We start from the raw sequence: 26712 nt of genomic DNA, 5'->3' as shown, positions 1-26712 counted from the left end.
ACTCCTTTCCAAACAATCATCACAGGGAACCTGTGTACCTGATGTTACAATAATCCACCTTACATCTCAGTAGCTGGGTTAGCTTTCCTTGGAGTAGTTATAAATGGCAAATGAACCTCTCAACTGGTACAAATGTGATTCTGGTCCTAATAGCTCCCCATGGAGCAGGTCTAGAAGGACTTCCAACTGCACACTTCATCCTTCAGGAGAGTGAACCCCATAAAGAGGGAATCCAGTGGCTTCCTGATCAGTCAGACCTTCCACTATCTCCACTGTGCCTGGCCATTATTTACTAGCCCCTCATGCAGCCTGTTCAAAGCAACTACCACCTGTTATTGCTGAAAAAAGAAACATAAAACTAAGAATCAGCAATATTCCAATGATGTTTCCTCAAAATGTCCAAACGGCTCCCAAAGTTTCATGCAGATGTTAGAAAGCACAGTGGATGATAGAACTGTGTATCATCCCTAGGAATACATCCCTTAGGACAAGCAGCTGTGTCTCTCCCCCACTCCCACCCCTCATCAACTTCCAAGATATATCCAAAACAGTACCAGTATTTCCATCATCACACAGCCCAGAATGATGCCATGTTCAGTAGTGTACAAAGCAACTGAAATTTCCAGTCAGAGAATCAAAAGGATCACTGCGATGACGGGGGAATGTCTTACCCTTGAAGGAAAAATCAGCCTCTCAGATAGAAGTGCTGCTCCAGCATCCACTCACATTTGAGAAGGGGGATGAGATATTGAAAGGAACAGAGGAGAAGAGGCAGCTGAGTTCTGCCTCAGGGAGAAAGCAGTGACAACTCAGGTCTGGCTCAGGAAAAAGAGCAGAGTGAAGAGTTGCTCTGCCTGATAGTGTGACAGAGCAGTTCAGCTCTATCTCTGGGAGAGATGGGAGTGCTCCATTGTTAGGTCTGTCTCCAGTGATGAGCTGACCTTGTACAATTCAACCTGACTCTGGGGAAAGTAGTAGAATCCTGTGTATGAGAGAAGATCCAACCTAGTTTGTCATGCCTGAAACCATTGTAGAGAAGTCTATGAGTCATCGCCAGTTTAAATTTTTGTGCCTCAGAAACACTTTATCTAATTGGCCATGATGGCAGGGGATGATGGGAATTGTAGTCCATGAACATCTGGAGAGCCGCAGGTTGCAGACCCCGCTGCCTGGAGATGTGTGCTGCTGGTTTGTTCTTGTAGTCCATGAACATCTGGAGAGCTGCAGGTTGCAGACCCCTCTACCTGGAGATGTGTGCTGTTGGTTTGTTTATATATTAATACAGTCTCAGTGATCTCAACAATCTCTGTTTGCACCATAAAATTTACCTCACAGCAGCGAAGCCAAAAACTATATCATTGCTACCTGTAAAACATTTGGAAACTGAGGGGAAGGCTTATAGTTCAAAATGAATCTATTTTAGGAGGCTTTGTGTGTCCTCTCAGTAGGAAAAAAAACTTGTTTTAATCACACCGACACGAAATTGGCACAGGTTGTCTAATTGGGAAAGTGGTTTTAGTCCCAGAACTGGTTGGAAAGACACACTAATATGGGCTGAGGGAATGCATCATCCAGAAGTCTCTAGAACATTCACTTCATCTGCTCAATCTCCTTGCTGAAGAATGATACATGTTCCTCTCCCCAAAGCAGTCCTTTCCATCCCTGAATATGCTGAGCTGGACTACCAGGAGAGAGTGATCTTATTACCTTCTCCCCAAGTGTCTATTAATTCTTACAGGTCCCATGACCCCAGGAATCAACTTTCCCAGGGTTGGAAAAGACTACCTGGGAGTGGGGTATAAAGGCTTGATTTGCACATGGAAGCACTGTGTGCTGACAGATTGGCTGACCTTGTTCTAGGTTTTCAACAGGTCCAATGAACTTTTTATGAGTGGCAGAAAGCAGATGATGGAAGCTGAGAAGCAGATAAATAGCAATGTTGGTGACAAAGAATGGACCTTCAAATGGGCTCTGAGTTCTGTTCAATCACCCTAAGTTTCCACTGATCGTATCTGCAGCTTCACAACAAAGAAGCATAAGTTCTAGTCTGCAGGAACAGGCATTCCAGAGCCATTATGTTCATCCAAGTCAATTCCCCATTCCAGAAATAAGACAAAACTTGCCAGCAACACCAACACCCCACACATTTCAGAATTGTATCCCGCAGTCTTTGGAGATACACTATCTTAACTGGCTCATTACCACACAGATTATCCCCACAGTGGCATCTGCTCTCACCAGGTAACAATCTATTCAGAACAATAGAGTACCTGCTAAATCCCCCATCCGAAGAGTGCAATCAGCCTGCTCAGGCACTACCCCTGAAAACTTTTAAACCTGTAGATTTACAATCTCAATTTTAATCATTATTTCAGGTACTAACCCAACTGCAACCAGTTATGAGGCTGAAGTGACACTTCAAAAGGTGCCTGTTCTAGAACATCAACCTGAATCAACGAAGCAGCACTAAGGTCAAAGTAACTCATTTCCTGATATATATCCTCCATCACACTAGTTATGCGTGAAAAGTTGATTCTGCTCTGCATCAAGAGGAGCCCATATTCTAGCCCAAGAAAAAAAAAGATGCTAATAAATGATTATGCAAACGAACATTTAATTATGCAGATTTTGTTTTCTTCTAATTCAGCACATTTTTAGCTCCCAAATACAGCCAAAATTAAGAACATATAAATAATACATAACACTCAACAAAGAGCAGTTTGCAGTAAACCCATGGCAGATGCACACTTTGACACTGGAACTGTGGGAATTCTGCATCAGAGAAAACCAAAATTCTTCATTTACAATGTTGAGGAACAATATAGATATATTCTTGTTCCTTAATAATACATCCATCCCATAAATGCTCTAAATTTCACATGTGGTGTTCCTGTACAAAGTGGGATTTCCTTTTCTTTGTGGGTATTAGTTAGATAACAAGATTTGTTATCCAAACATAATATATGTACAGTTTGCAGCTGGAGTTTAACCAAAAAAATTAGCCCATTTTGAAGTGGGTAGTACATCAAGCACTTGGCTCATCATTTTAAGTGTGCCACTTGAGAACAGTGAACCACAGCTACAGATGGAATTAAATAACCTTCACTGTTCACAAACACTGAATGATTTCTGCATAAATTAAAGAGTACAATTTACATGTAGCCCTCTAGCATGATAGATACAGAACCCATATCCTCCATGTGGAAGAAAAAGATAAGATTTCTCAAACTCGTATACATGATGCAAAAATAAATATAATTTACAGTGATGAACACCTAAATGATTAAATATAAGCTCTAAAAGGGAGCTCAGAAATCTTCAGTATGTCAGAAGATTTACAGATTTGGCCCCAAATGTTTATTAACTGCCACCCATGTTATATCAATCCCAAACTAAACCAATCAAATGAACAGAACTGTAGAAGCTAGACACAAATTTGTATTTAAGGAGTTATCTTCCTGTTACAGCACAGTTTAAGGAAAAGTTTTTTAAAAACAAAATAAACTTACCCCCATTGTCTGTTCTTTTTAAAGCGCCATCCTTGTGAGGGCATAACTCACATCTCTACAAGAAGACAAAAACAGTTATAAGTAACAGACCTCAGAAAGAAGTCACAATGTGCCACTAGAACGTTTACAACTATCTACAATTTATATGAAAGGGTAAATAAAAGGGTCTTACCTTGTATTAGGGAAAACCTCTAACAAGTGTCTCCTCCTTAAATCACAATACAAACACCTCTCTTAGTTCTATTTCTGTCTAGTTCTTTGCAAAAATAGTTGTTTCTAAACTTATTCCTCAAGTAAGAGACAAGATGACCTTCAAAGTCTTTTAGTTCAATAATTATAGGCACACCAATGGAGACCAGCCAGGCAATTACAAATGCTTTTGTGCAAGACAAACTTTAATGACCTTATTGATCCATTACATTTAAGGACAATTAGTGACTGGTTATCCAAGAAACTACATTACTACAAGAAATGTTAATTATTTCTGATTCAAAAGAAGATCATTGTGAAGAGAAAAAAATTCAAACACATTCTAATCTAAAACATCACAAATTCTACACAGTGGTTGGGATCCTAAGCCTTGATTTTTTAATAGCATAGCACCCCTTTCCATTGCAGATGATAAGGACTTCCACTTACACAAGGCCAATGTCTTCCAAAGAGATACAAAGTGCTTAGAACTACGAGTGACAGCCTGCGCCAGGGCACTGCCTCCCCAATGGACAATGAGGGGTGAGTGGAAAGACTGGGATTCTAAGTCAAACAGCCTAATCCAGAGCTGTCATGTGGGTGGGGATGGCACTGCTTCAGCACTACCCTACCCGCTCCAAAGCGTTTTCCCAAAGTGCGGGAAGCCCAAAAGGTTTTTCAAAAATTCTCACCTTTAACTCTTCCTTTAAGGGGAAGTAGAGATATGCCACAAAAACCACGGCGTATATATGAGCCCTGCTCTGCAGGAGCAAGGGGGCTAAACCAGCAATGGAAGCCGACTAAGGCCTGGGAACGCCCCCACTATGCCAACACAGTTTGAGGCGACGGGGAAGCACCAGAGGAAAGCTGGGTGCCATGGCTGGGCATCCCAGGGCTCCCAAGTGACTGGGCGCCGGCGTAAGCACCCCTCCACCAGTGTAAGAGCTCCAAGGAGGGTATTTCCCTGGCATAAGCCCACACCCCATCCAGAGGGAGATCCCCCCCCAATATTGGGCTATTAATCTTCTATAATGCACTGCTACAGTATGACACAGGGTTTGAAAATATTCAGAATGTTCACAGAGACTTGAGAATGCAAAGGAGGAAGACTGGAGTAGAGAAATATTAGAAACATTGGATGTGCTGACTGCTGATAGCTCTTCTCACAACTCCCTTTATTTGCTAGGCATTCAGAAGATGCTAGTTCCTCTCGATTCCAAATACCTTTAATGGCATATAGATTGTTTAAGATTAGCTTAGCAAGATAATAACAGCCTTTACAACTTTACAATTTCTGACGTAAAAGTTAAAATAAATAACTACTTGGTAATTTAGCCAGAATCACTTCCAAACAGCTCTGTAGGCTGTGGCTGTTTAAGATATAACCTTCTGTTTATCTGTAATGCCTTCTACTTCCATGGTATGGGATTATGTGTTTCTTTTCCCACTCCATTCATAAAAGGGACAATCCAACTGCATATGAGAGATACTGCTTCACAGAACCCATTAACATCGGCATTTCTTGTGGATTCACAGGTCACAGTTGAAGTGAAGGTAGGCATTAAGCACTAGCTAAGGTGATTGCTCACACCGGGCCTTAAAACCAGATAGGTTGGAAAATTGGCTGGTAATTAGTCTATCCAGATAGGTATTCCAGAGAGATCAAATGGTCATTAGCCTCTCTCTAGTATCTGTTGAAACTCTCTTGTCAAAAAGTCTCTCTTTCTTGATATCTCCCATAGACTCCTCCTGCTCTGTTAGTATTAGTAGAGTCCCTCCTGAAGGAAATGCCCAACTCCATTAAGTTTGAGCTGATTTAACCCACCAATACTGGTTGTGGAGGATGGAGCCGCCCTGGGATGTATAGGGGTCCAGTTCATCCTCGCATTAAAACAACTCTGGCTCCAAACTTGAATGTAAATGGCACTAGGCTGAGTTCTTGTACGGGATAGTTGGCCTCAGTTTCGCTAATAGTATTTATAGGGAATGGGAACAAGTGCTTTATGATTTTATGCTGCAGAAAAGTATGACTGACCCTTTCAACCTCTTGCTCCATTCTTATCCAGATGGGGATCCTATAAAGGATTGAGTTGACTCACTTTGGTACTAATGCTCAACTGCAGGGATAACCGCCTTCCCCATAGAGGAAGCGATAATGGCTGAGGTAACTTAATTTAATGGGCAGATGGTCTGATTCCATGTAGTGTCCAGGGAGGCCCTATGATGGTAGAAGCTCCTAGGTATTTATATGACTGGTAACCTGCTCTGAACCACTGTGGCCTATCCGCCAATCTCAAGTGGCTTCTTCCACGATAAAATACCAGTACCTTTGATTTATCTAAGTTAGTTGCAATCGCTGAGTGCATTCTATACAACACTCTGTAAAGCCTCCTTATCCCATCAATTGAGCTGAAGTACAACCAAAGGCCATCAGTAAATAATACTAGAAGTAGGTATAAAGTTGAGTCCAGAGTTGGATCTATGTACTTGGGCTTCCCACTCTAGTGTAGCTTTTCTAGATCGGCACAAAGAGCTTAAAGAGTGTAGGGTTTCACACAAGAATCTTGTTTTTACCCCTTTAGTAACTTGAATTTTTTAAGCAATAATCCCTCCAGTTAAGCATCCTCATCGCGCAATAGGTGCTTGTGGATCTTACTAATCTGAAGTAACCTTGGTTTCCTACACCTTATTGCTGGAGTTTCTTCCAGAATCTCTATTAACAGAATCAAATGCCTCGGAGATCGTATAAGCAAAGGCTGGGTGATACATAATTCTTTTTCCTCTTAAGCATTTAGTTATCAAGCAACTTGAACAACTGTACAGTGGTCGATATTGACTTACCCTTGAATCCAATTTGTTCTTCCTATGACATTTTATCAACAATCCAACTGCCAGTTAATTTTAGCGAGGTATTTAGATAAAGTTTTCCCAAGACCGAGAGAAGACTGATTGGTCTATAAATTAGATGGATCATGTTAGGGTCACCTTCTTGCGATAGGGATGATAATTGAGCAGTCTTACCACTGCGGGAATTATAAGCCTGTTCTTATCAATCCCATAAGTTCAAATCGTGTCAATATAAGGGACCACCATCTCTCAAAATACCATAAACAACTCTGAAGCAGTTATAACAGAACTGTGCAAGTTGCACCTCGCTTAAGTTATTTCTATAAGTTTCCCAACTTCAAGAGAGAGTATCATCGGGAGGCCAGGCTGTCAGAAGGTAGAACATTAAACCAGGTGGAATGAGAATTCTGGCACTTCATTGTTTCCTAAAAAAACCTGGTACCATTGTGATCTTGAGATACTAGAAGGAAGGATACCTGCTATCCTATCCACCAGTGACCATTTTCCAGAATTTAGAGTCAGTCTCCCAAAATTGATTGAATCTCCGCCACCCAGCAACGGCATCAATTGTCTCTTGTTGATTAGTCCTGAGTTTAAATGTTAATTGGCTATGCTTTTAAATTTTAAAAGTAAGATGTATAGTATTATCCCATTTCTTTGGCTTTGTTTAAGCCTTTGGTAAATCTCCGCAGTGAGTGTTTTATGGCCATACCCCAGAGCAGAATTCCAACCCTGCGTAGAGATTTCCTATTGGCAAGGATACATTCTTATGCTGGGATTCTGTTGGATAAACTCAATTTTTTTTGGTGATGTCATCAAATTTTAAACCATCTCATCCTACTTTTGGAGACTTAGCATATCCAACCTCAGTTGGTTTCCAGCTCTCGAGAGCTGAGAAGCTGTGTAGAATTTTATACCCAATGCCTCAGACCATCTTAACTCTCTAGGAAGTGATCTGGCAAACTCACTTCAACTGTCGGCTGGGATGGGGAGGAGTTTACATTTTAATATAACTGAAAGAGGCAGATGGTCACCTAAAATCGGTGGAATAATACCTGAATTCACCTTGCCATATTCAAAAAAGGTTGTGTGGGATATTAAATATAATCAACCACACTACTCCTATCGGCAAGGTGACCTCTCCAGATACTAAATTGAGTAAGTCCATTTAATGCAGATTGTTCGAAAAGGGCAAAAGAAATTAGCTCTTCCAGCTATAATTTGGAGTTTTGGTTATCTTTGGAGAACCTAGGGAATGAGAAGAACCAGGAAGGTATCAAGTTCAAGTCTCTAAGGGTGCAATCAGGGCAGTCTCGCTACTCCAATTCGAAAGCATTAAGGTCACCCAGCTACCACCATTTCAGCCATAGGGGATATAGTTGTTTGTGGCTATCAAGGTAGTCTGTGATACACATCCAATGAATGGACGCTCTCACCATCCTGAAGTGTAGATGTTAAATCCACTAGGGAGGGGAGAGATCAAGCCCTCACATAGTCAATAGCCTGAGCTAAATGATAGCATTACTGGTAAACTCTTGTGATCCGAGGTTCAATTCTTGTGCTACTAAGATTGTTAGATCTACTTGGTGCTCTTCCCATCTTATTAGACTTAAGGAGCAGGAAGACAATAGGGTTTGATATCCTTTGGCTACAATAGAGAGGTCCAAAGCTCTTGAACAGAAGTATGCTAAAATCTTTAAGAAAACAAGCAAAATCGGATTATTGGCCTTATTTTTCCAACCTGCTATATTCCAAGATAGGAGGCTGAGAGATGTATTGGGGTTTAGTTCCTCTCTGAGTGAGGATTAAGTGACAGGTAAGCAGCAAATATGCAGCTCTGTTTTATCTAAACATAGACTGGGACACACACCTAAACATTTTCAAGAACCAGAAGAGTTGAGAAAAGTGCACTTGACATATTCTAGGTATATGTAAAAAAACAGACATACTTGATAAAAAATTATTTTCAAATAAATTCAGAAGTGGACTCCAAAGCATAAAGTGGTTCCACTCAGCAGTAGCCAACATTTCCAAAATACAGTTGTTCTCCTCCCTCTGGAAAAATAATTTTAGGTAGCACAGAAACCTGCAATTGTGCAGTGTACAACACTACACCCCATCTAGAATTCAGGCCTGCTGGAATACTTTTCACCCCACCAGAAATGCTGCAGTGAGAGCTTAGGAACAAGGATCCAATATATCCCCACCCTTCTCAGGAATTATTATAAACTGGAATATCCTGCAGTTATTTGAACCTGGTATCTTCCCTAGCCCTGGACAAAGTAACACTTTTAACATCTAATTTCCAAGATCAAATGGCTGAAGACTGAAGCAAGGAAGGAGGAACACACAAGCCAAAAGGCCAGCCTCCATCTCTCCACAGAGAAAATCTCAGAGAGGAAAGCAACACTCAAACACAGTGCTACACTGTGTGTCACAACAAACCTCGCTAGATCAAAAATAAACAGTCATATATTCCCTAAAAGTAATACAGAAAACTATCAAGGCCAAGGCAACTCCTGGAAGAGCACTTCTTGCCAAAGGCTAAGAGGCAAGACAACCAAAGAAGGGAAAAAAGCAGGGAAGATGGGCCACACAGACCTAGTATCAAATGCTTTAAGGCACCCTGAAGGCAAACCACCAAAGGAGCAAAATAGCCAGTCACAACATTAATCCAGAGACTAGGGGTCACTATTGTGAAAACTTCACTGAAAGGACTAATAAATAATAAACACAAAGTTAAAGGTACATGAGAGCCAGTGTGGTATAATAGTCAAGAGGTGACAGAAACGTATTGAGGGGAAATGGCAGCCAGGGGCAACACCTCCTCCAGGTGCCTGCCCACCCATGCACACACACCCCATGCTCAAGGGTGGGGCTCAGACTGAGTCCCACTGCCACCTCTCTGCAGGCCAGCTCCTGCCGTCCCCAGGGTCTGCACCGAGGTTGGGGGCGGGGATCAACCGCAGCAGGTGGCCCAGGCAGGTGCCACGACCACCCACCACTGAGCCCCACCCTGCCTTGCTATATGGGGGTGGGGCTCAGTGGCTTGCAGCTGGAGCACACACCATTTTGTCATGGGGGAGCACCTGGTGCCTGCCTGCCGCCCCCCCCCCCCAGTGATCGAAAGGTGTGCGCCCAGGGACATGGGTGACCCCATGTCCCCATAGGCCATATGCCTCTGAGAGCTGCAGACTCTATCTGGAGAACTGGGTTCGATACTCTACTCCTCCACACAAAGTCTGCTGGGTAACTTTTGACCAGTCACAGTTCTCCCAGAATTCTCTCAGCCCATATGCACACAGGCAATGGCAAACCGCCTCAAAAAATCTCTTGCCTTGAAAACCTTACTGGGTCTCCCCATTCACATGCACACATAAAGGTACACACAGTTCTGTACACTACTTACTGAAAGAGGGGATAGGGTGCAGTAAGCCATCCTTCAGTTCCATCTTTCAGGAGCAAGAAACAAACTTGCTGCATGTGGCTTCCCAGTGGCTCATCATCCTTCCTAGAGAATGGCTATTTGTCACTTTAAGAACTACCTGTATGGTGTGTGATATTTTTGCAAATATTTTTGAATTCACTATAAATATGGTTGAAAATATTGTATATGCGTAAAGTGATAGACTACATATTACATAATCACAGTGCGTTAAAAAAAAAGCTGGCACCAATGCAGAACTACTACAATTAACCCATGAAAGCCCTTGGGGACGGAAGTGCTAAGTTTCATTTAGATAAGGCCATAACAGCAGCAAGAGAGAATACCGCTTGAAAAAACAGGCGGTTCATATTGCAGGAACCTCTGATTCAGGAAAGAATAATGTGCTAGACAGGCACAGAGGGGCTGAATTTCCAGCCATCACATGCATAAGATCCTGACGCAGGCAAAAAGCCAGGTTAAGGCAGCCTTAGCAACCAACACTTAGCCACCAATCGCCAAATACACCTACCACCTGCAAAAGACATACAATTCTACATAGCCCAGGGTTCTTACTCCAACAGCCAATGAAGAAATATTCTTACCTCTTATTCGCTAGACATGCTAACTTATTTCAATATACTACCTCTTGAAAGTTTGGATATGTACAAGACCCACGGTAAGCACGTAAATGGAAAACCATTACTGGTTCTCCTTCCATAAACTGTAAATAAGGACACCACTAGAACTTTACGCCCTTGATACTGGTAAGAATGCACCGATACAACAAGAAGTCATAGAATAAGCTGTAGCTTGGAGTGAAAGCATAAGGGAAGCTTAGATGTACAAGACAAAGACAAATCTTGTTGTAATGACTGAAATGGTAAATATTTAATCAGTTACTCCAAGCAATTATAGTCTAATGCCTTACATTCAGGAGGCATTGATGTGCCACTGATGTTCAGATAGGAGCAAACAACAGCTTAGGCTTTCAACAAACTTCCCACTTGAACTTGAAATGTTTTTTTCAGCATTTCAGCACTAGCACTTCGCTTGGGAATTTCCTATAAGCTTCCCCTCCTTTACTATAGTTGCAGAAAAGAATTATTGGCATTTCGTATCACCACTTACAAAAATATAGTCTGAAATTAACAGTCCAGGTAAGTCAAAGCTGGGGAGCTCCAAACAGTATCCAGAGTCAGAGGAGTTCAAACCAGGTCTTCCTATTCAACATCTAGCATTCATCCATGGCAAGAGGTTGTTTTTGAAACAAAACCTACATCAGCCACAAAAGGCACTGAAGCATTGGCCCCACTCCATCTTTCCTAACTGGCAAACATCACACATTTCTCCAGTGCCTGCCAATCTTCTCTCTCTGGCAAAAAGAGGTGGAGGATCAGAGGCTAGCACTTCCCTATACAGTCAACCTTTTTATTTCTTTGGTAAAGAGGAGAGAGAATTGTAGAATACATAGAAGGATGCCTGGACACCCTCTAAGCAGTGACAAAGTGAGAGGGAACTGCGCCTGGGGCACAACCTGACTGCGTGCCCCCAGCCCACCCACACCCCAACCCTGGGAGGGAAGTCCAGGGGGGGCAATTTTTCCACCCCCACATGATGTCAATGGCGCATGCCCAGGGAGCAGCACCCCGTCCCATTGCAGCTTTGCCACTGCCTCTAAGCGGTGGTAGCCCGACCTGGCTCTCTCTACACTTTCCGGTTAAAAACTAGAACACAACAGGGGTGGTGGTAAAGATTTCTGACAGGTTTATGTTGATTTGGCTGTAGGGAGTTTCCTGGACTGTGTGGCAGTGGTCTGGTAGTTTTTGCTCCTAACATTTTGCTTGCATCTATGACTGGCCTCTTCAGAGATGTCATAGCAAGATGTGTTTCTCTCCCTAGCACAGCCATAGATGCAGGCAAAATGTTAAGAGGAAAAACTACCAGACCATGACCACACAGCTGGGAAAACTGAATCAACAGCCAGTTGAATCAACTGAATCAACAGCCAGTTGATTCTGGCCATGCATGAAAGCCTTTGACAACACATTTATGTTGATCGGTAGCTGGTGAAGGAGACAAACAATTTCACCCAATGCTAAGAATCTGACATTTCAAGACATGCTATTTAGTTCTGGACATTAACTAGAACATTAATACACACATTATACACTAGTTCAAACTTACCACTCTAGCTGCTCTTTCCTGAGACTCGCATTTTCTGCAAAACCAAGGTCCAGTGGGTACTTGTACAATTCCATAGCATGCTATTATTGGAGGAAAAGTACAAAATAATCAAAATTACATTATAGTGTACACAAAAGTAAGTTCTGGTATATTAATGAAAGAATCTCACAGGGTGAAGGTTAAATAATCCATGGAATACTTTACATATATGCAAATTAGAACTGGGAGCCCATTGAGCAATTATATTAAACGTTCTATTGACTTCAAAAGGCACATATGGCTGTGTGTATTCACAACTGGCACCTAAATAATTGTGGCACAAATCTACAGCTTACTGAAAGCAATAGAAAGACTACTCTTTAATTACAAGTTGTTTTTATTACAGAACAAAAATCTATAAAACAGCTTTTAAAGACAGGCTAACAAGTTTTAAACGATCAAGTAGAATTTTCCTGTGGTATTTTACTCTGGCATTAATGCCAGAAATAAAGGGGAATAGCAATTTTGCACTGAAAAGCCTCTTAATTTCTGTTCAGTTTTTTTGTTATCTACAATACAACATGACATTCACATGTTCATCATTACCACAGTGAAGCAAGAGGTGGGCATCCTCGACATTAAGGTAAGATATCAAGTCACTGGGGCTTGAAGAACTCAACCAGCACAACAAAATACCTCGTTCTCCCTTATGAGCCAACCTGAATACTATTACCAATAGCTCCTTCCTGATTTGACATTTCCATATGGATAAAGTCAGACACAAACTTTTAAATAAAGAACAGTCCATTTTCATGCTCAAGGGACTGACGTTCTCACTCTGTTTCCCTCTTGAACCATTTACAAGATGCTCTCTTCTTAACCCTCCCCCCAGTTATTTCTCAGCTCACCCAGATAGCCTAATTCAGGGGTCCCCAAACCTTTTGAGGCTGCTGGCACCTTTAGACTTTTAAAAGATGGTGAGCATCATCTCAAAATAGCTGCCCCAGGAGAGGGACCCAAATAGAATACCTCTCTCCTCACATCACCTGCAAAGTACACAATCCTGAAGAGGGGATGGAACACATACTAAGGAAAGCCAAGGTGCTTACTAGTCCTACTCATCTTCCAGTGGAAAACCTTTCCATTTAAAATAAGTCAACCAATTAACAAATCCTGACTGACAATGCCCCCAATCCACTTTCTGAAAAGCTCAGCAAGTACTAAAGTAAGTACCAGAGGGTCCTATGGAGTCCCTACGGCGTAGGAGAACTGTGTCCGACCTAGCTGTGGCCTCAGCTTCTCCCTATCCTGGCTCTACTAACTTCTTTGTTAAACGAACCTGGCTTCTAAGCACAATTGTTGTTCTCCTTTGATGGACTATTTTCAGGTTCTGAGCCTGTTTAATCCATTCTTATGAATTCCTATTGGATCTCATGTCATAGGTTCTGAAAAGGCTCTTATTTGTGAACCCTGTTGACCAACCTAGAACTTTAAGGCTGGAAGGCCTTATCTGGTATAAACCAAACAACACACACACATACCTGTAGAACTTTCCAGCCTTACAAATAAGAGCTCATCTCAGGCCCCACCCACCTGTCACAAGCACTACATTACTTCACACATTCTACTGTAGGCCACCAGACAGCGGTATACCTCTTTTGGACTACGCTGGAAACAGTACCATAGGCAGAAACTTCCAAGACTTAAAAGGCAAGGGATTCTAATTCCAAAATGCTATTTCAAACTCCAGGAAACTGAGCTGGGGAGGGAGGGTGAAATTAAGTACAGTTTTGCAGCCTTTATAATTTTTTTCCATTCAGGCATATGAGTAATGCTGAACATTTGTGTGATCCTATCAAGATCAAAGAAACTTTCAGCCTTATTTACATTAGGTTGCCTGCAGCTTGAAATAATGTGTTTGGACATATTGTGCATAATCCATTCAAACAGACTTACATGAAGGTTTGCTGCTGATGTTTAGCTTATACCTCAAAGATTTAGTTTCGTATGATTTAGCCTGAAATGTTGCACACGTATAAATCTCTTTGAAAACCAGGGGTCCCAGGCATAAATTCAACTTAGTAATGCGACCAAAACGTCCTAAAACGAATGCTACGAAACATCATGCATACAAAGCTTCTGTCCTAAAGCTTCAAAGACCAGATTTCAATCGCATGATCAACCATCGTCATATGAAACTAGCCACTGAAGCTGCAGTCTCTAGAAGTCCAGTTTGGCACTCAGTAACAGTAAAAGTCAATAATTTAAGTTTTACAGTGCGCAGTCCATTTCTGTACATAGTTAATTATAAGTTAAGCTGCACGGAATCCTTTGGGCCAACATTTATGCAAGCGTCCACAAAATGACAGCTTTAGATATATAGCGCTGTACTGACTTGTGGTCCAGTCCAGATTTTTTTTTTGGGGGGGGGGGGTAGAATAGGCCATGGGAGCAGCATGTAGTAATACCAACATTTTGCCCAACCTGCCAGTGAAATGGGCACCTAGGCCATCAGAAAGAGCAAATGCACAGGTGGGCAGCTGCTGGAAAAGCTTGCTGCTCAGAGGCTGAGAGCCATTCAGGAGCACACCAGTGCAGAAGGAGGAAGGTCAAAGGCATTCCCAGGGGCCAAAGCTGACTTTAGTGGGCTTCCGCTGGGCTTTTAGCCTGGGAATGCCCCAGCACAGCCCTCTGACTTTCACCACAGAAACACGTAGTATAATTCATTTGTTCCAATAGAGTTTTTCCAGGAAGCAGTAGGTTTTTTTCTTCCCCAGTGCTCAGAGCTCCATTGGAGGCAGCACAGTGCCACCTTCCCAGCTGCAGCAGAGTTCCTCTACCCTCAATCTGGATTGGGCTGAAAGACTCCAACGATGAACAGAGATGTGAAGGCTGAGGGGGGATCTGGGGAACAAAGTTTTTTTCCAGTGGAAAAACGGGCAAATTTGGTAAGTTCTGAAAGAATTCCCATGATTTTTTTCCGTTTGTATTTTAATAAGAATTAGGATTCCTACGTGCAGTGTTACTCTGATATATTTTTAAGGTTGCACTTTGGATAAGAATACAGTTATGGTGAGAAAAAGAGTTGAAGTTGGTGAGTCTGTGCACAACGGAAAAAAATCCAAAACACATCCTAACATTACTATTACACACCCATTCCAGATTCTTGAAATTTTGAGCACATGGTCTCTCTGCATGGTTCTAAAACTGCTGGCAGCTTACAAGATTACAAGCAAGCTTGTTTTCTGCTGCTCCAGAGACTAGGACTAGGAGTAATGGGTTCAATGTGAAGGAAAAAAGATTCCACCTAAACTTCAGGAAAAACTTCCTGACAGTAAGGGCTGTTTGACAGTGGAATGGACTACTCGTATTGTGGTGAAGTCTCCTTCTTTGAAGGTTTTTAAACAGAGGCTGGATGGCCATCTGTCAGATGTGCTTTGATTATGTGTTCCTGTATTGAGGGGGTTGGACTTGATGGCCCTTGGGGTCTCTTTTAACTCTATGGTTATTAAGATATAATTCAAAATGTCTCATGTTATGTTAATATTACAGAAATAGGATGGAAACTAGTTATGCAAGGTGAAGGCCATTACTGTCCCATAGGGGACAGCACATTACAATGTTTAATAGGTAGACTCTGTTTACAGGGTGGTTTGACATTGTCTTCCCCAGTCATCTACACTTTACCCACAGAAAGCTGGATACTCATTTTACCAACCTCAGAAGGATGGAAGGCTGAGTCAATCTTGAGCCGGTTATCTGAAACAGACTTCTGTTGGGATCTAACTCAGGTTGTAAGCAGAGCTTTGCCTACAGTACTGCAGCTTACTACTCGGCACCATGGTGGTAAGATAAATACAGTGCACAGGTACAACTTGTGACTTGTTTTCATAAAGCAAGTTTCCTTTGCAGCCATTCCTCTTTCATCCTTGCTTACATATGTACCCTATACACCCCAATTCGACACACTTAGATCCTATCCTGACCTGCATTCATACGAACAAAGAGAAGCAGATGAACTTCAGCAGGAGACATTCAGGAATGGAAGGGGGGTTGTGCGTGTCACGTTCACATGTTATGAACACGTTTCCCAAAAGGAGAACCATATTGAAGTATTCTAGCTACTTAGTAAAACCCCACAGATCAGTTGCAGAACACATATTTTGTGCACAGAGTAGGTCCCAAGTCCAGTCCCTGGCGTGTCCACTGAGGAAGACCTTTCTGTTCCTGAGAATCTGCAGCCCCACTGTCAGCCAGGGTAACAAATAATGAGCTACATGGACCAATGGTCTTTAGTATAAGCTCTGTTCAAGAGAACTTTTTTCCTTTTCACATTAAGGTGCCATTCCATACTACTTTTACAGCATCGCATGAGTTTCATCTCAAATTCCTTCATTTCAAGTGCTGTCATGGACAATTGGGTCACTACAAGAATTAATTGCAATTTATGTCACTGCTGCCTACCCTCCATCTCAGGAGAACTAGAAGCAGATCTCTACTAGTCCTCAGTACCTTCAAGCAGGACTTTCGGTACTCAGAACATACTAGATGTTGTGGAGAGAAGAGCTTTCAGAAACATAATAGATATAGTATTTTATTCTAACCCCCCCGCCCCCCCAGTTCAACTTAATTTTAGTCTCAGGAGTACTTTCACTGTTTCATAGTCCCTGTTATTCTTTTCATTCCATTAGTGGTGTTCTAGATATTGCCTAATTTCAGTATTCAACCTATATCCCAAACAATTTACAAACACCAACTTCATTATCCTAATCAACTCAACAGAAGAATGAGTTATGTTAGATACATGTGTGGGAATTTTAATAAAAGCACAGATGCTTATGTCTCTCATTTCCACACCACACTGAAATTTAAGAAAATCTCAATTTACTACTGAAAAATCCACAAACAAGACATTTTTGGATACATTTGCACCAGCAAGAATTTGTTTTGCTTCTGTGTGGGTATGAGTGAGCAATCTGACACACAGAGAGAAGAGAACAGACACAGTTGGCATCATATCTGGTATCTGGTATCTTTTGCATTCAACTCCCTGGCTGTCACACACAAAGTCTTTTACCAATATACAGAGACACATTTATAAAGCTGGTATGGATGAAAACCTTATGCTGACTTTACATTTCCTTTTTTTCTTCTGCACCAATTTAGTTATTCTTTTACTGACTGACACTGATTAATTTGCACTGTTTCCCCAGGATTTATCCACTCAATTTATTTGCTACATCTCCATCCATAGAACCTTTGACCCACAGTTCTCTTCTTCCCCCTTAATCATACTGTAACAAAGATATCAACCTGCCTTTAAAGCCCATAAGTCAACTGAAAAATCAGCACTTTAAAGCAAACCCTGGCCTGCAACTGTAGGAAGATGAACACATGAACTGTAAATATGCACAGCTTAGTTCCCACGTTAGTAAGTGATATGAAAGGTGTTGAAAAAAACCTCACCCACAGGTTTTACAAAGAGATGCATGACTTCACTTGGCGTAATACTTCATTCCAACCACAAATGTTCTCTCCAACAACTCATAAACTATGTACTCCCAGAAGGGAATCCTATACATTTCTCTCAGTAATGGGATTTAATGGGGGTGGGGGGTGGGGGGTGGGGAGAGACCAAGATATGTCTCCAAGGTCTTTCATGCCATAATGCATGCCTTCAGACACTGTTCTCGCCAAACTTCAAGACAAGCTGAAATGCACTGTGCTCACTACAGTAAGCAAAGTAATAACACAGCCACTCAGCTGGGCACCAGCCAACTGTTCCCCTCCACTAATCCAAACAAATCTACCATCAAAGGCTAAGTAATTCTTTCCTCCCCTCCTCCAAACGCTACACTACCACAAACAGGAAGTCTCTTCATCTAGCAGGCAACATCCAGCCAGATGACATTCTGGGAAAGGAGCAGTCCGAAGAGAGGGCAGGGAACAGTCACATGACAGCTACTCCTCCCTTGTACAAACACGTTTACAGGCACCTTGTCTGGGCTTAAGAAACAGAAATCTGAGAAGGGAATGCAAGGCTGTGAAAACGCAAGGGGTTCAAATTCAGCAAAGAGGTGACAAGTCAAAGAAGAACGCACGTGCAGGTGGCACGCCAGGCCCAGCCAAAATATTTTTCCTTCCCAACACTACCTACCTGTCCTTTCCTGCTCTCTCTCATTCACCACCAAGGCTGACACATACTGAATAAGGGGGGACAGGGACGTTAGAAGAGTAACTATGAAAGGTTCACACACACACAAGCCAATTTGGGGGGGGGGGGGCAGAATAAGGCATATATTATGTAAATACCTTTTCCTGTTGCACCCCAAGAGGGCAAGACGAAGGGCCAAGAGGCACATCTGAAACTGGCAACCTTCCTATGGGGCTGACTACGAAGCCAAGGGGAGGGAGGGATAAAATGCACGCTTGCAACAGAGCGGGGGAGAGGAGAGACGTGGACGGGAACCCCCCAGGGATAGCCCAAGCCAAGAGCCTGCAGAAAACAGATGTCTTATGACACACACACACACCCTTTTTATATTTGATGTGAGGGCACGCGCAGGCCCTGGGGAAGCGGAGGCAGGCCCCAGCGGGGGCGCAGCCTGGCCGACCCCGGCTCCACGACGGCGCGGACGGGCCCAAGGGCTGGCCCAGCCGCCCCTTCGCACTCACCTTGATGCACTGCGACATTGCATCCGTGTCCGTCGCAGTAAACCAGCGGGTTCTCGGTCCAGCCCCTCTCGTCGGAGCATACGCAGCAGCCGCCGATCATCTCCTTCATGCTATTGGAGAACTCGCCCTCCAGTGACACAGGCAGCAACGGCGGCTCGCTAGAGACCATCTAAGGGTTAAAACACACCGTCAGCACCGCGCACCACCGACAGAGACCCCCGCCGCCGCCGCCTCAGTCTTCCCTCACGGCACTCCGCCTTCAGGCGCTCAGCCGCCGCCGCCGCCAGTACAGTCTCCATAGCAGGGACGTGGGACCCATGGCCGCCGGTGGCGAGGTTGGAAGCAGCGGCGGCTGGGGCAGCGAAGGACGGGGCCCCTTCGGAGTCGCTCCCCAACGCCGGCTCGGCCGGGCGAGCGACCCCGCAGTCCTGCAGGCTCAAGCACTAGGGGAGGAATGGGGATTATTGGCGGCGGCAGTCCAGCAATGCAAAGCAACAGAGCAGGGCCTGCGCGCAGGCGCACTGCGCTTCCCCTCTCGGCGAAGGCCGCTATGCGGCCGCCTCCTTTCCCCGCGGTGGCTCATGGGCGGACAGTGGAACGCAAGCCGCCGTGGAGTTCTATGCCGCGTGCTGCTTGCTCGCTCCCCCTCCCCCCCAACGGATTTTTTTTAACGGATGCACCCACGGAGCGTGCGCAGGAACGGAGGAGTGGGGGGAGGGGAAGGGAGGAAGATGCAGTCGCATTGCTGGGCTTTCGCCTCAGCGGCTGGTTAGAGCCTGTTAGGCCGCGGTGCTTCTTCAACACTTCTGACCGGTGTTTAAGCCGAGACGGCACTAGTCATCCCGCTCCCGACAGAAATTGCGCTATCTCCCCCCTTTTTTCCTTTTGAACTCTTTATTTCTTTCTCTCAGGCTGTCCTGAATCTGAAGAGTGGTGTCAGTCCCGCACCTTGCTCGGTCACAAAAACATACACGTTTTCTCCCCGTGTTTTGTGAGTCCTGACAGTTCCAGTGCCTGTGAGAACAAGACAGTTAGATCACCGAGCCTTAGAAATTCAGCCCAGGGTGCTTTCCCTCATTTAAAAATTATTGTTATAGCGAGCCTCTGTGCAAGCGCCCATACCCATTTAGTTACTTATAGGGTTTGTTTGCTGTGTTGCTCGTCGCTTTACTGGCCTGGATGTGTTTCTTCCATACCGCTATCCAGAACGTTGCTTCTGGGAATTTCACTGGTATGTCCACCCCCCACCCACCCCGAAAGAATTTTTAAGGATCTCAATGGCTTGTTAAGGTTGCTAGATTTTCCTAATGTGAAAATGCCATTACTTAATTTTATTTCAAAGTTTCCTGTGGGTCACGTGTTTTAATTTATTTATACCCAACTTTTCTCCCCAAGACTCAAAAGTGGCTTACACCATTCTCAGACATTCAGCCTTCTTAATTTTCACAACCACACATCTCTGACTCCCTACATCTGCCAAATTGATACATTTACATTTTTAAGTTTTTTAAACTTTCCATTTAGAGTATTCTTGCTCCTTAAACCTGTAGACCATAATAAGCAAATCCTATTGAAATTAATGTGACATATACTTAAATATATTATTACTCATTACCTTAATCCATTTTACCAACTATCAAATATTAATAGGCTTAATTAGCTGTAGGCACAAAACAGGGAACCAAACCAGATGCCTCATCCCCTTTGCATGCACGCACATCCAATTTCCAACATTCTGTAAACTAGATTTGGCTATAAGGTCATATTCTCCAAATTTTGATCAATGGTTGATTTGCTTTTGTATATTTTAAATAGTACTGGGATAATGAGATGGCTGAGATCATCAGCACAGAGGAAAATCGCCAGATATTGATTGTAAACAGGTATGACTAACTGAAGGAACTAATTGTGGCTGCTGTTAGAACAGGGACAGTACTGTCCTAAATGGAATTACACCTCCTAAGTCCCTTTAAAGCAATGGGTTTAGAAGGATTTAGGACTGTGCTTTAGTGCAGCTTTGCAACAGTCCTACTTCTCTGCTTCCTTCACAGCTAGTACTTTTGAGAGGTGAAGGGAAGGGATGAAAACTAATACAATTGATGTATTTTCATTCTCATGCTAAATGACAAGCTGACTGGGCATAGGTTGGTTGACTGCCTTGTTGGCTGATATAGTTATTCAAATCAGCTTTATGGAATTATCTGCAGTGTCCTAAATATGCTCATATGTGGGTTAGATGTGTTTTTTAAGAAGTTGCTAAGTAATGAATAGTAATACCTTTGCAAATTAGTGTGGTTTCAACAGCTGTTACATAGAAAGAGGAGGAGGAAGATGCAGAACTGTTGTTCCTTTGAGATATCAGAGACAGCAGCGTGCAGGATATCTTGGGTCAGGCTTTGCTGTCCTTGACAGTTTGAAGTGAAATTTTGTAGATAGAGGAGGAAGGACAAGGAAAGGGAACAGTGAGTGTCATTTCCTATAGAAGGCTTAGCTACTACATACAACTAACATAACGGCCATCTGAGTGTGAGCAGTTGAACTTGCCTCAAGCATACACACATAATATCCCTGAAAGTCTTATTGAGAAAATGCACAAATTTAAACATTTAAACAGGAGGCATAAATTATACATTGATGACTTAGGAAGACAAAGAAAGAGAGAACGCATAAGTAAAGTATTATTGTAAAAGATTTTATTGCATTTAAAGTAGCTGAGAACCTGTAAAACTGGTACTTGCATTTAAATTGATTTGGTTCTATTGACTTCAGTCGTATTAAATGCAACATGTTCCTATGCAGATATACGCAGAAGTAAGTCCTACTATATTCATGGGATTACTCCACACTAAGTGTACACAGGATTGCCCTATTGAGCTGTGGATCTGGGCAGTAAAGTTCCAGTGTTGGTGCGTATGATTTTTTTAAAGTATTCCTAGAAATTCTGTTAACTACTATAAAATTGTGGCATAAATAAAACACTTGTTTATACAGAAAACAGCCATGGCACTTAAGGCTAGTAGATTAAATTGCTGATACCTTCTTTAGAAATCTTTCATGGATTCCTTCATGCACCCCACACCCCTTTTTATGGAATCAGAAAAGCACCTGACAGAAAAATTAAATAGATACTAACCAGTCAACTACATATCAGTCCCAATGTAAACTGAGGCAGTATTTTTCACATGGCTCTACTTGGTAGCATTATGGGAGGCTAGTATAGAAAATCCTATGGGTTGCCATAAGTCGGCTAAGACTTGATGACGCTTGACATACACAGTATAGATAGCTATGTGGAGACATTGATGAATTTGGATTTTATGCAGAAATGGGAGGGTATGTGTTAGGTATATTGGGAGTGGGTACTTTCAGAACTAGTAGTATAGAGCTGCAAACATCCTAACTCCCTGTCCAGTCAGCATAGTTAAGGTTCCAATGTTTTATTGAAGATGGCCAAGGGAAAAATTTGCAGTGTGATACAATTGCAGTCTGTGTTTCCTTCCAACTTGCAAACAATTCTGGATGTACATCAAATGGCTGCTAACAAGTTTTCTATAGATTTTAATTTTAAAATGGCCACAGTTCACAGGTTTCCACATTTTATATCAAGTGAATTAAATTTTGGCCCTTAAGTGTAAAACCATGTTAACTGTAGCTCATACTACAAGAGCTGTTAAAAACTAAAGATCAGAATGTTGTAAAACACCTATGTGTGAATCAAACAAAGCTACGTCCTAAACAGTTCTGTGCTGTATATAAACGTAATTACAAATCTAAAACTTACATTTTACAAACATTCCAGTATGTTGGAAACCACTATACTGTTGGCTTTATGTTTAATGTCCTATTTTTAGTTTTACTTCAATTGATGGACTTAAAATACATGAACTCAAAAACAGTCCATAATCTCTACTTCAGAGCATTGCAGAAAACTTGATGGCAAAATGTAAATAGCCTCTTGGTGGTTTTATAAAACAATGCATTTGGAAGGAACCATTGAAATGCAAAATAGGAAGAGAATAGCTGTACTACAATGTACTACACATAGTATGCCATTAACATCCATATGATATGGAAGCGCTGCAAATCTTTTACACCCTATTCCTCAGCACACTACTTGGAAGCACACTTTTGGAAGCAAGTTTGACTGAAATCAATGGAAATTACTTTCAGGTTTCATGTTTAGGGTTGGGATGTGCTTCTTGAATGTCGTCATTGTTAAAGCTTTTTAAAAAAGAACTGCAGTTTATGACAGCATTCATGCAAATGCATGTTTAGGCATAGAGTAACCAAAACAGAAGAGAAAGCAGAGGTTGGGAATTATCTTGCACTTCACAATTGTAAAGCATTTGTATTATTTAAACTATAGAATATGTAAAAATTCAGTCAGTTCCTAAGACAATATATACATAGTGCTTACCATGTTTATAATTTCAGTTTTCTCTTTTTATTTACTTTTATTCTCAATGAGAACAATAATGGTAAAATAGAAAAACTATTTAAAATGTTGCTGAAAATGTTTTACTATTTAAGGACTAGAATGAAACATGCCTAGTGAAAAATGTCTTCAGGACTTTTGACTTACTACATCACTTGAATCTTACAATTTAAACACCAGAGTGTTACCTTAAAATTGTAATTACCTAAATAGCTCTTTCCTTCCTTTATATTTTGCTAATTATTAGTACTAGTAAAACAAAAATCAACAACCCATCCTGAATTGCTTAATCATATCTTCATCAGAAACATACTATCGATTAAATCTGGTGCAATTTTCTTAATATTCACAAGGTATAAACATTTGAGGTAAAATGAACGTATATATTTTTGAGGTAAATCAAAAATAAACTCTTTGAATAAACATCCCTTTCCCTTGCTATGTTGAAAATAATTAGCAGGGGTGAAGAGGAATAGAGGAGTCATGTCAGGGCTGTTTGTTTTGAAGGAGCTGGGGTGGGAATAAATGTTTGCCTGAAGGCCATTCTTAACAACTTTTGCCATGATTTTTATAATTGAATCTGTGTTGCTTATTCAGTCCTTACCTGGGTGCAAAGAGCTATGATGTGCAAGAAAGTATGAAATGAAAAAAATGTTGAGAAATATAATTATTTGTTGGCATTAAGTATGAAAGCTCATATATGTGTTTATTTAAAGGAATCACATTTTCTATGCCTTTTTCATCCAGCTGCTGAACTTGGAACTAGTATTAATCAAAATAAATGTTAATGATGCTGTTTGCTTAATCCTAGGAAATGAAAGCATAATGGTCAGTCCACACAATGTGGAGTGTGTGTGACACTTGTGTTTTGACCCATGCACATTAATGTGTTTTAAATGCTATACTGGCTTAGATTCAACAAACTATCCATGCCCAGTTATGAGATATATAGCCTGTTAATTCATACTAAATATATGTTTGTGTATGTGCACATATGAATACACCATGTAGTTCCTGTTGTGTGTTCAGCACCTCAGTCCCTAGGAAGCCAACTTTCCAATTTATGTAAAGGGAACCCAGTTTCCAGACTAAATTACCGCAAGTTAAAATATAGTTCTTTCTTTCTCTGTGAATGTATACATAAAATCAGGAATACTTTTCAGCAGCACCAGATATATGGAGAACTCACTTTAATTATAATTTTAAATAGGTTTACACAACTTGCAATTTGTATGTAAAAGACTGTGTTAGCTGTGCGCTCTCAAATGACCTATTAATGTTAGTTTGTTTTAAAAACCGGTGATATCTCCCTTAAATTCTACATTTAAAAAGCATTAATTTCATTGAGAAGCTATTTTTAAAACATACATTATATTGTTTCAAATTGCACTGTCACCTCAGGAGGCTTTGGGAAATGCCATTAAACTAGCAGCACCAATGGCTGAAATAGTTGTTTTTCAAGTACCTTTTCTGTTAGGTAATGCTGGTATTTAATTGTTAATACCAGTCTGAGATTTACTGTAAACATGAAATAAGGGTTTTTCTTGCATGCCAAAATTCTAAATAAAGAATTTGTTGCGAGGATTTGGTTTTAAGCAGTGAGTTAACAATTCTTTACCAACAGAGTGACGATTTACATTTAGGAAATAATTTATTATGTCGATTAAAATATGCTACTTTCAGGTTGTAGGAAAAAGACAGAAAAAACATGAAACAAACTTTGGCAAGCCAAATTTAATATTAATGTGCTAATCCTTGGGGGAGAGTAACTAGGTTAGTTAATTCTAAGATTTAGGTTAAAAGTAATATAAATATCATGGACTTTTTGGGGAGAAGCCAGAAAAGATTTTAAATGTTATGGGGTTGTTACTTTGTTTTGCATCAAGTCTTTCCACTCATCCCTTCCCCTTCCCCAAAATAAAACTGCAAATGCCTGCATACATTTTGTGCACAAAAGCTAAAGTTTGTATTGCTGCATATTTTTTTGACAACAGACTCAAGTTATTTCCTCTTTTTCAGTTAGAGCTGTGTTTTTTTCTGTTAATAAAGGTGTTTTCTTCACAATCAAGCATCTGAAACACCAAACTATTTTAATCTGAATGTGTTGTAGTAAGTCATTTATAATCCGTTAAAATGTGCTTAGGAAAAAGAAATATCACTTTTGCTTGGAGGTGAAAGTAACTTGCAACGCATGAGGCATAATTGCAGTCGATATCGATTATATTAACTTGGATTAGCCTTACTTGGGCAGATTTGTGTTATTTGTTGCATGTAAAGTTTTCTCTTCAAGCAGGGGCCACTACCTCCCTATTTCAAAAACACGCCCCGGAATATGGTAATTAGTCGTATTGTGTCCATAAAAGCAAGCAAATGCAACCTGAAAAAAACCGTGTTATTCCCACTACAAGATTCTTATTTTAATCTTAGTTTTACAAACACAAAGCCACAGGTCCTGTTGTTACCACGTACCGATTTTTCCCTACTAAAAACCACCCTACAAACTTGCAGAAAAACTAACACAACCACATAGACAGGGAGTTATCTTGGGAAGCTTAACATTCCGAGTGAATTAGGGGCACAAGCTTGGGATCATTTTTTTTGTCAGTCTCACTGTGGCTCTTCAGTCAGAATGTGATTTTTTTTAAAAAATCGTGCTATTCTCATTTAAAAAAATAAAAACCACAAAACACTGACCCTTTAGAGGAGGAATATTACCATTGTTCACCATAGAGTACAATTTGGATGTGAAAGAAAAACAGCCATGATTTCTGTTGTTTCAAACATTTTTCTTCCAAAATATAATTTTTAAATACTGCAATATAGGTCCAGTTTTGAAAAATAGTCTACCATTGAATTTCTTTCTTTGTAGGCCTATGCTAAAAATTGTTCCAGTGTATGGTAAGGGGGGTAAATACATAGAAATAGTAAAATATGATAAACCCTAATTCTTTGAAATCTTCACATTGTAAACACTTAAATTACTTTTGCTCAGATACATCCTCATTGCATTTTCTGAAGGCTCTAAACACAGCAAGTTGACAAAGAGAAAAGGAAAATTTAAAAAACAAAAATGTCGGTATAAACACGGCATCTGGCTTAGCCGGCCACCAAATGTTTTCAGCGACCTGGTGCTTAGTAATTCGGCATGTTGATTTCTTTACTGCAGTTCACAGCCTAAATAGGGTCTTTTCCCCCCGGAGAACATGGAAATCCAATATGTAACGATTAATCTGTATTTTAAAATACTCTCAAGCTCTGTGAAACTAACCAAGAATACTTTCAACCTACAAAGCATTTACGCAAAAACATTTAAGCAGTTTCAAAATTATTAGAGTTTTCCCACTTTCTAAAAAATGTCGATGCTGTTCGTTTCAGGCCCTGACCGAGCTGGTCCCCAGCGACATTCCCCTCCCCGCGGGCTTTAATTCTCTTTTTTTAAAAAAAACAAATAATTGGTACTTCCTCAG

The 26712-nt window shown here is 41.3% G+C and overlaps 1 protein-coding gene across 1 annotated transcript in view; it reads right to left on the bottom strand.

Moving 5' to 3' along the window:
* The window catches only part of MLLT10 (MLLT10 histone lysine methyltransferase DOT1L cofactor), a 119850-nt gene extending 100510 nt beyond the window's left edge, over positions 1-19340 (bottom strand). The window contains 3 exon segments of the mRNA XM_048511868.1: positions 3510-3564; positions 12157-12236; positions 18811-19340. Of these exon segments, the coding sequence (XP_048367825.1) occupies positions 3510-3564; positions 12157-12236; positions 18811-18979 (304 nt within the window). The 5' untranslated portion in view covers positions 18980-19340.
* Positions 19341-26712: the final 7372 nt, after the last annotated feature.

This window comes from Sphaerodactylus townsendi, linkage group LG11, assembly GCF_021028975.2.
Source record: "Sphaerodactylus townsendi isolate TG3544 linkage group LG11, MPM_Stown_v2.3, whole genome shotgun sequence".
In the NCBI taxonomy this organism is placed as follows: Eukaryota; Metazoa; Chordata; class Lepidosauria; order Squamata; family Sphaerodactylidae; genus Sphaerodactylus; species Sphaerodactylus townsendi.
The sequence above is the reverse complement of the archived record's forward strand: the minus strand, read 5'-3'. Positions and strand labels throughout refer to the sequence as shown.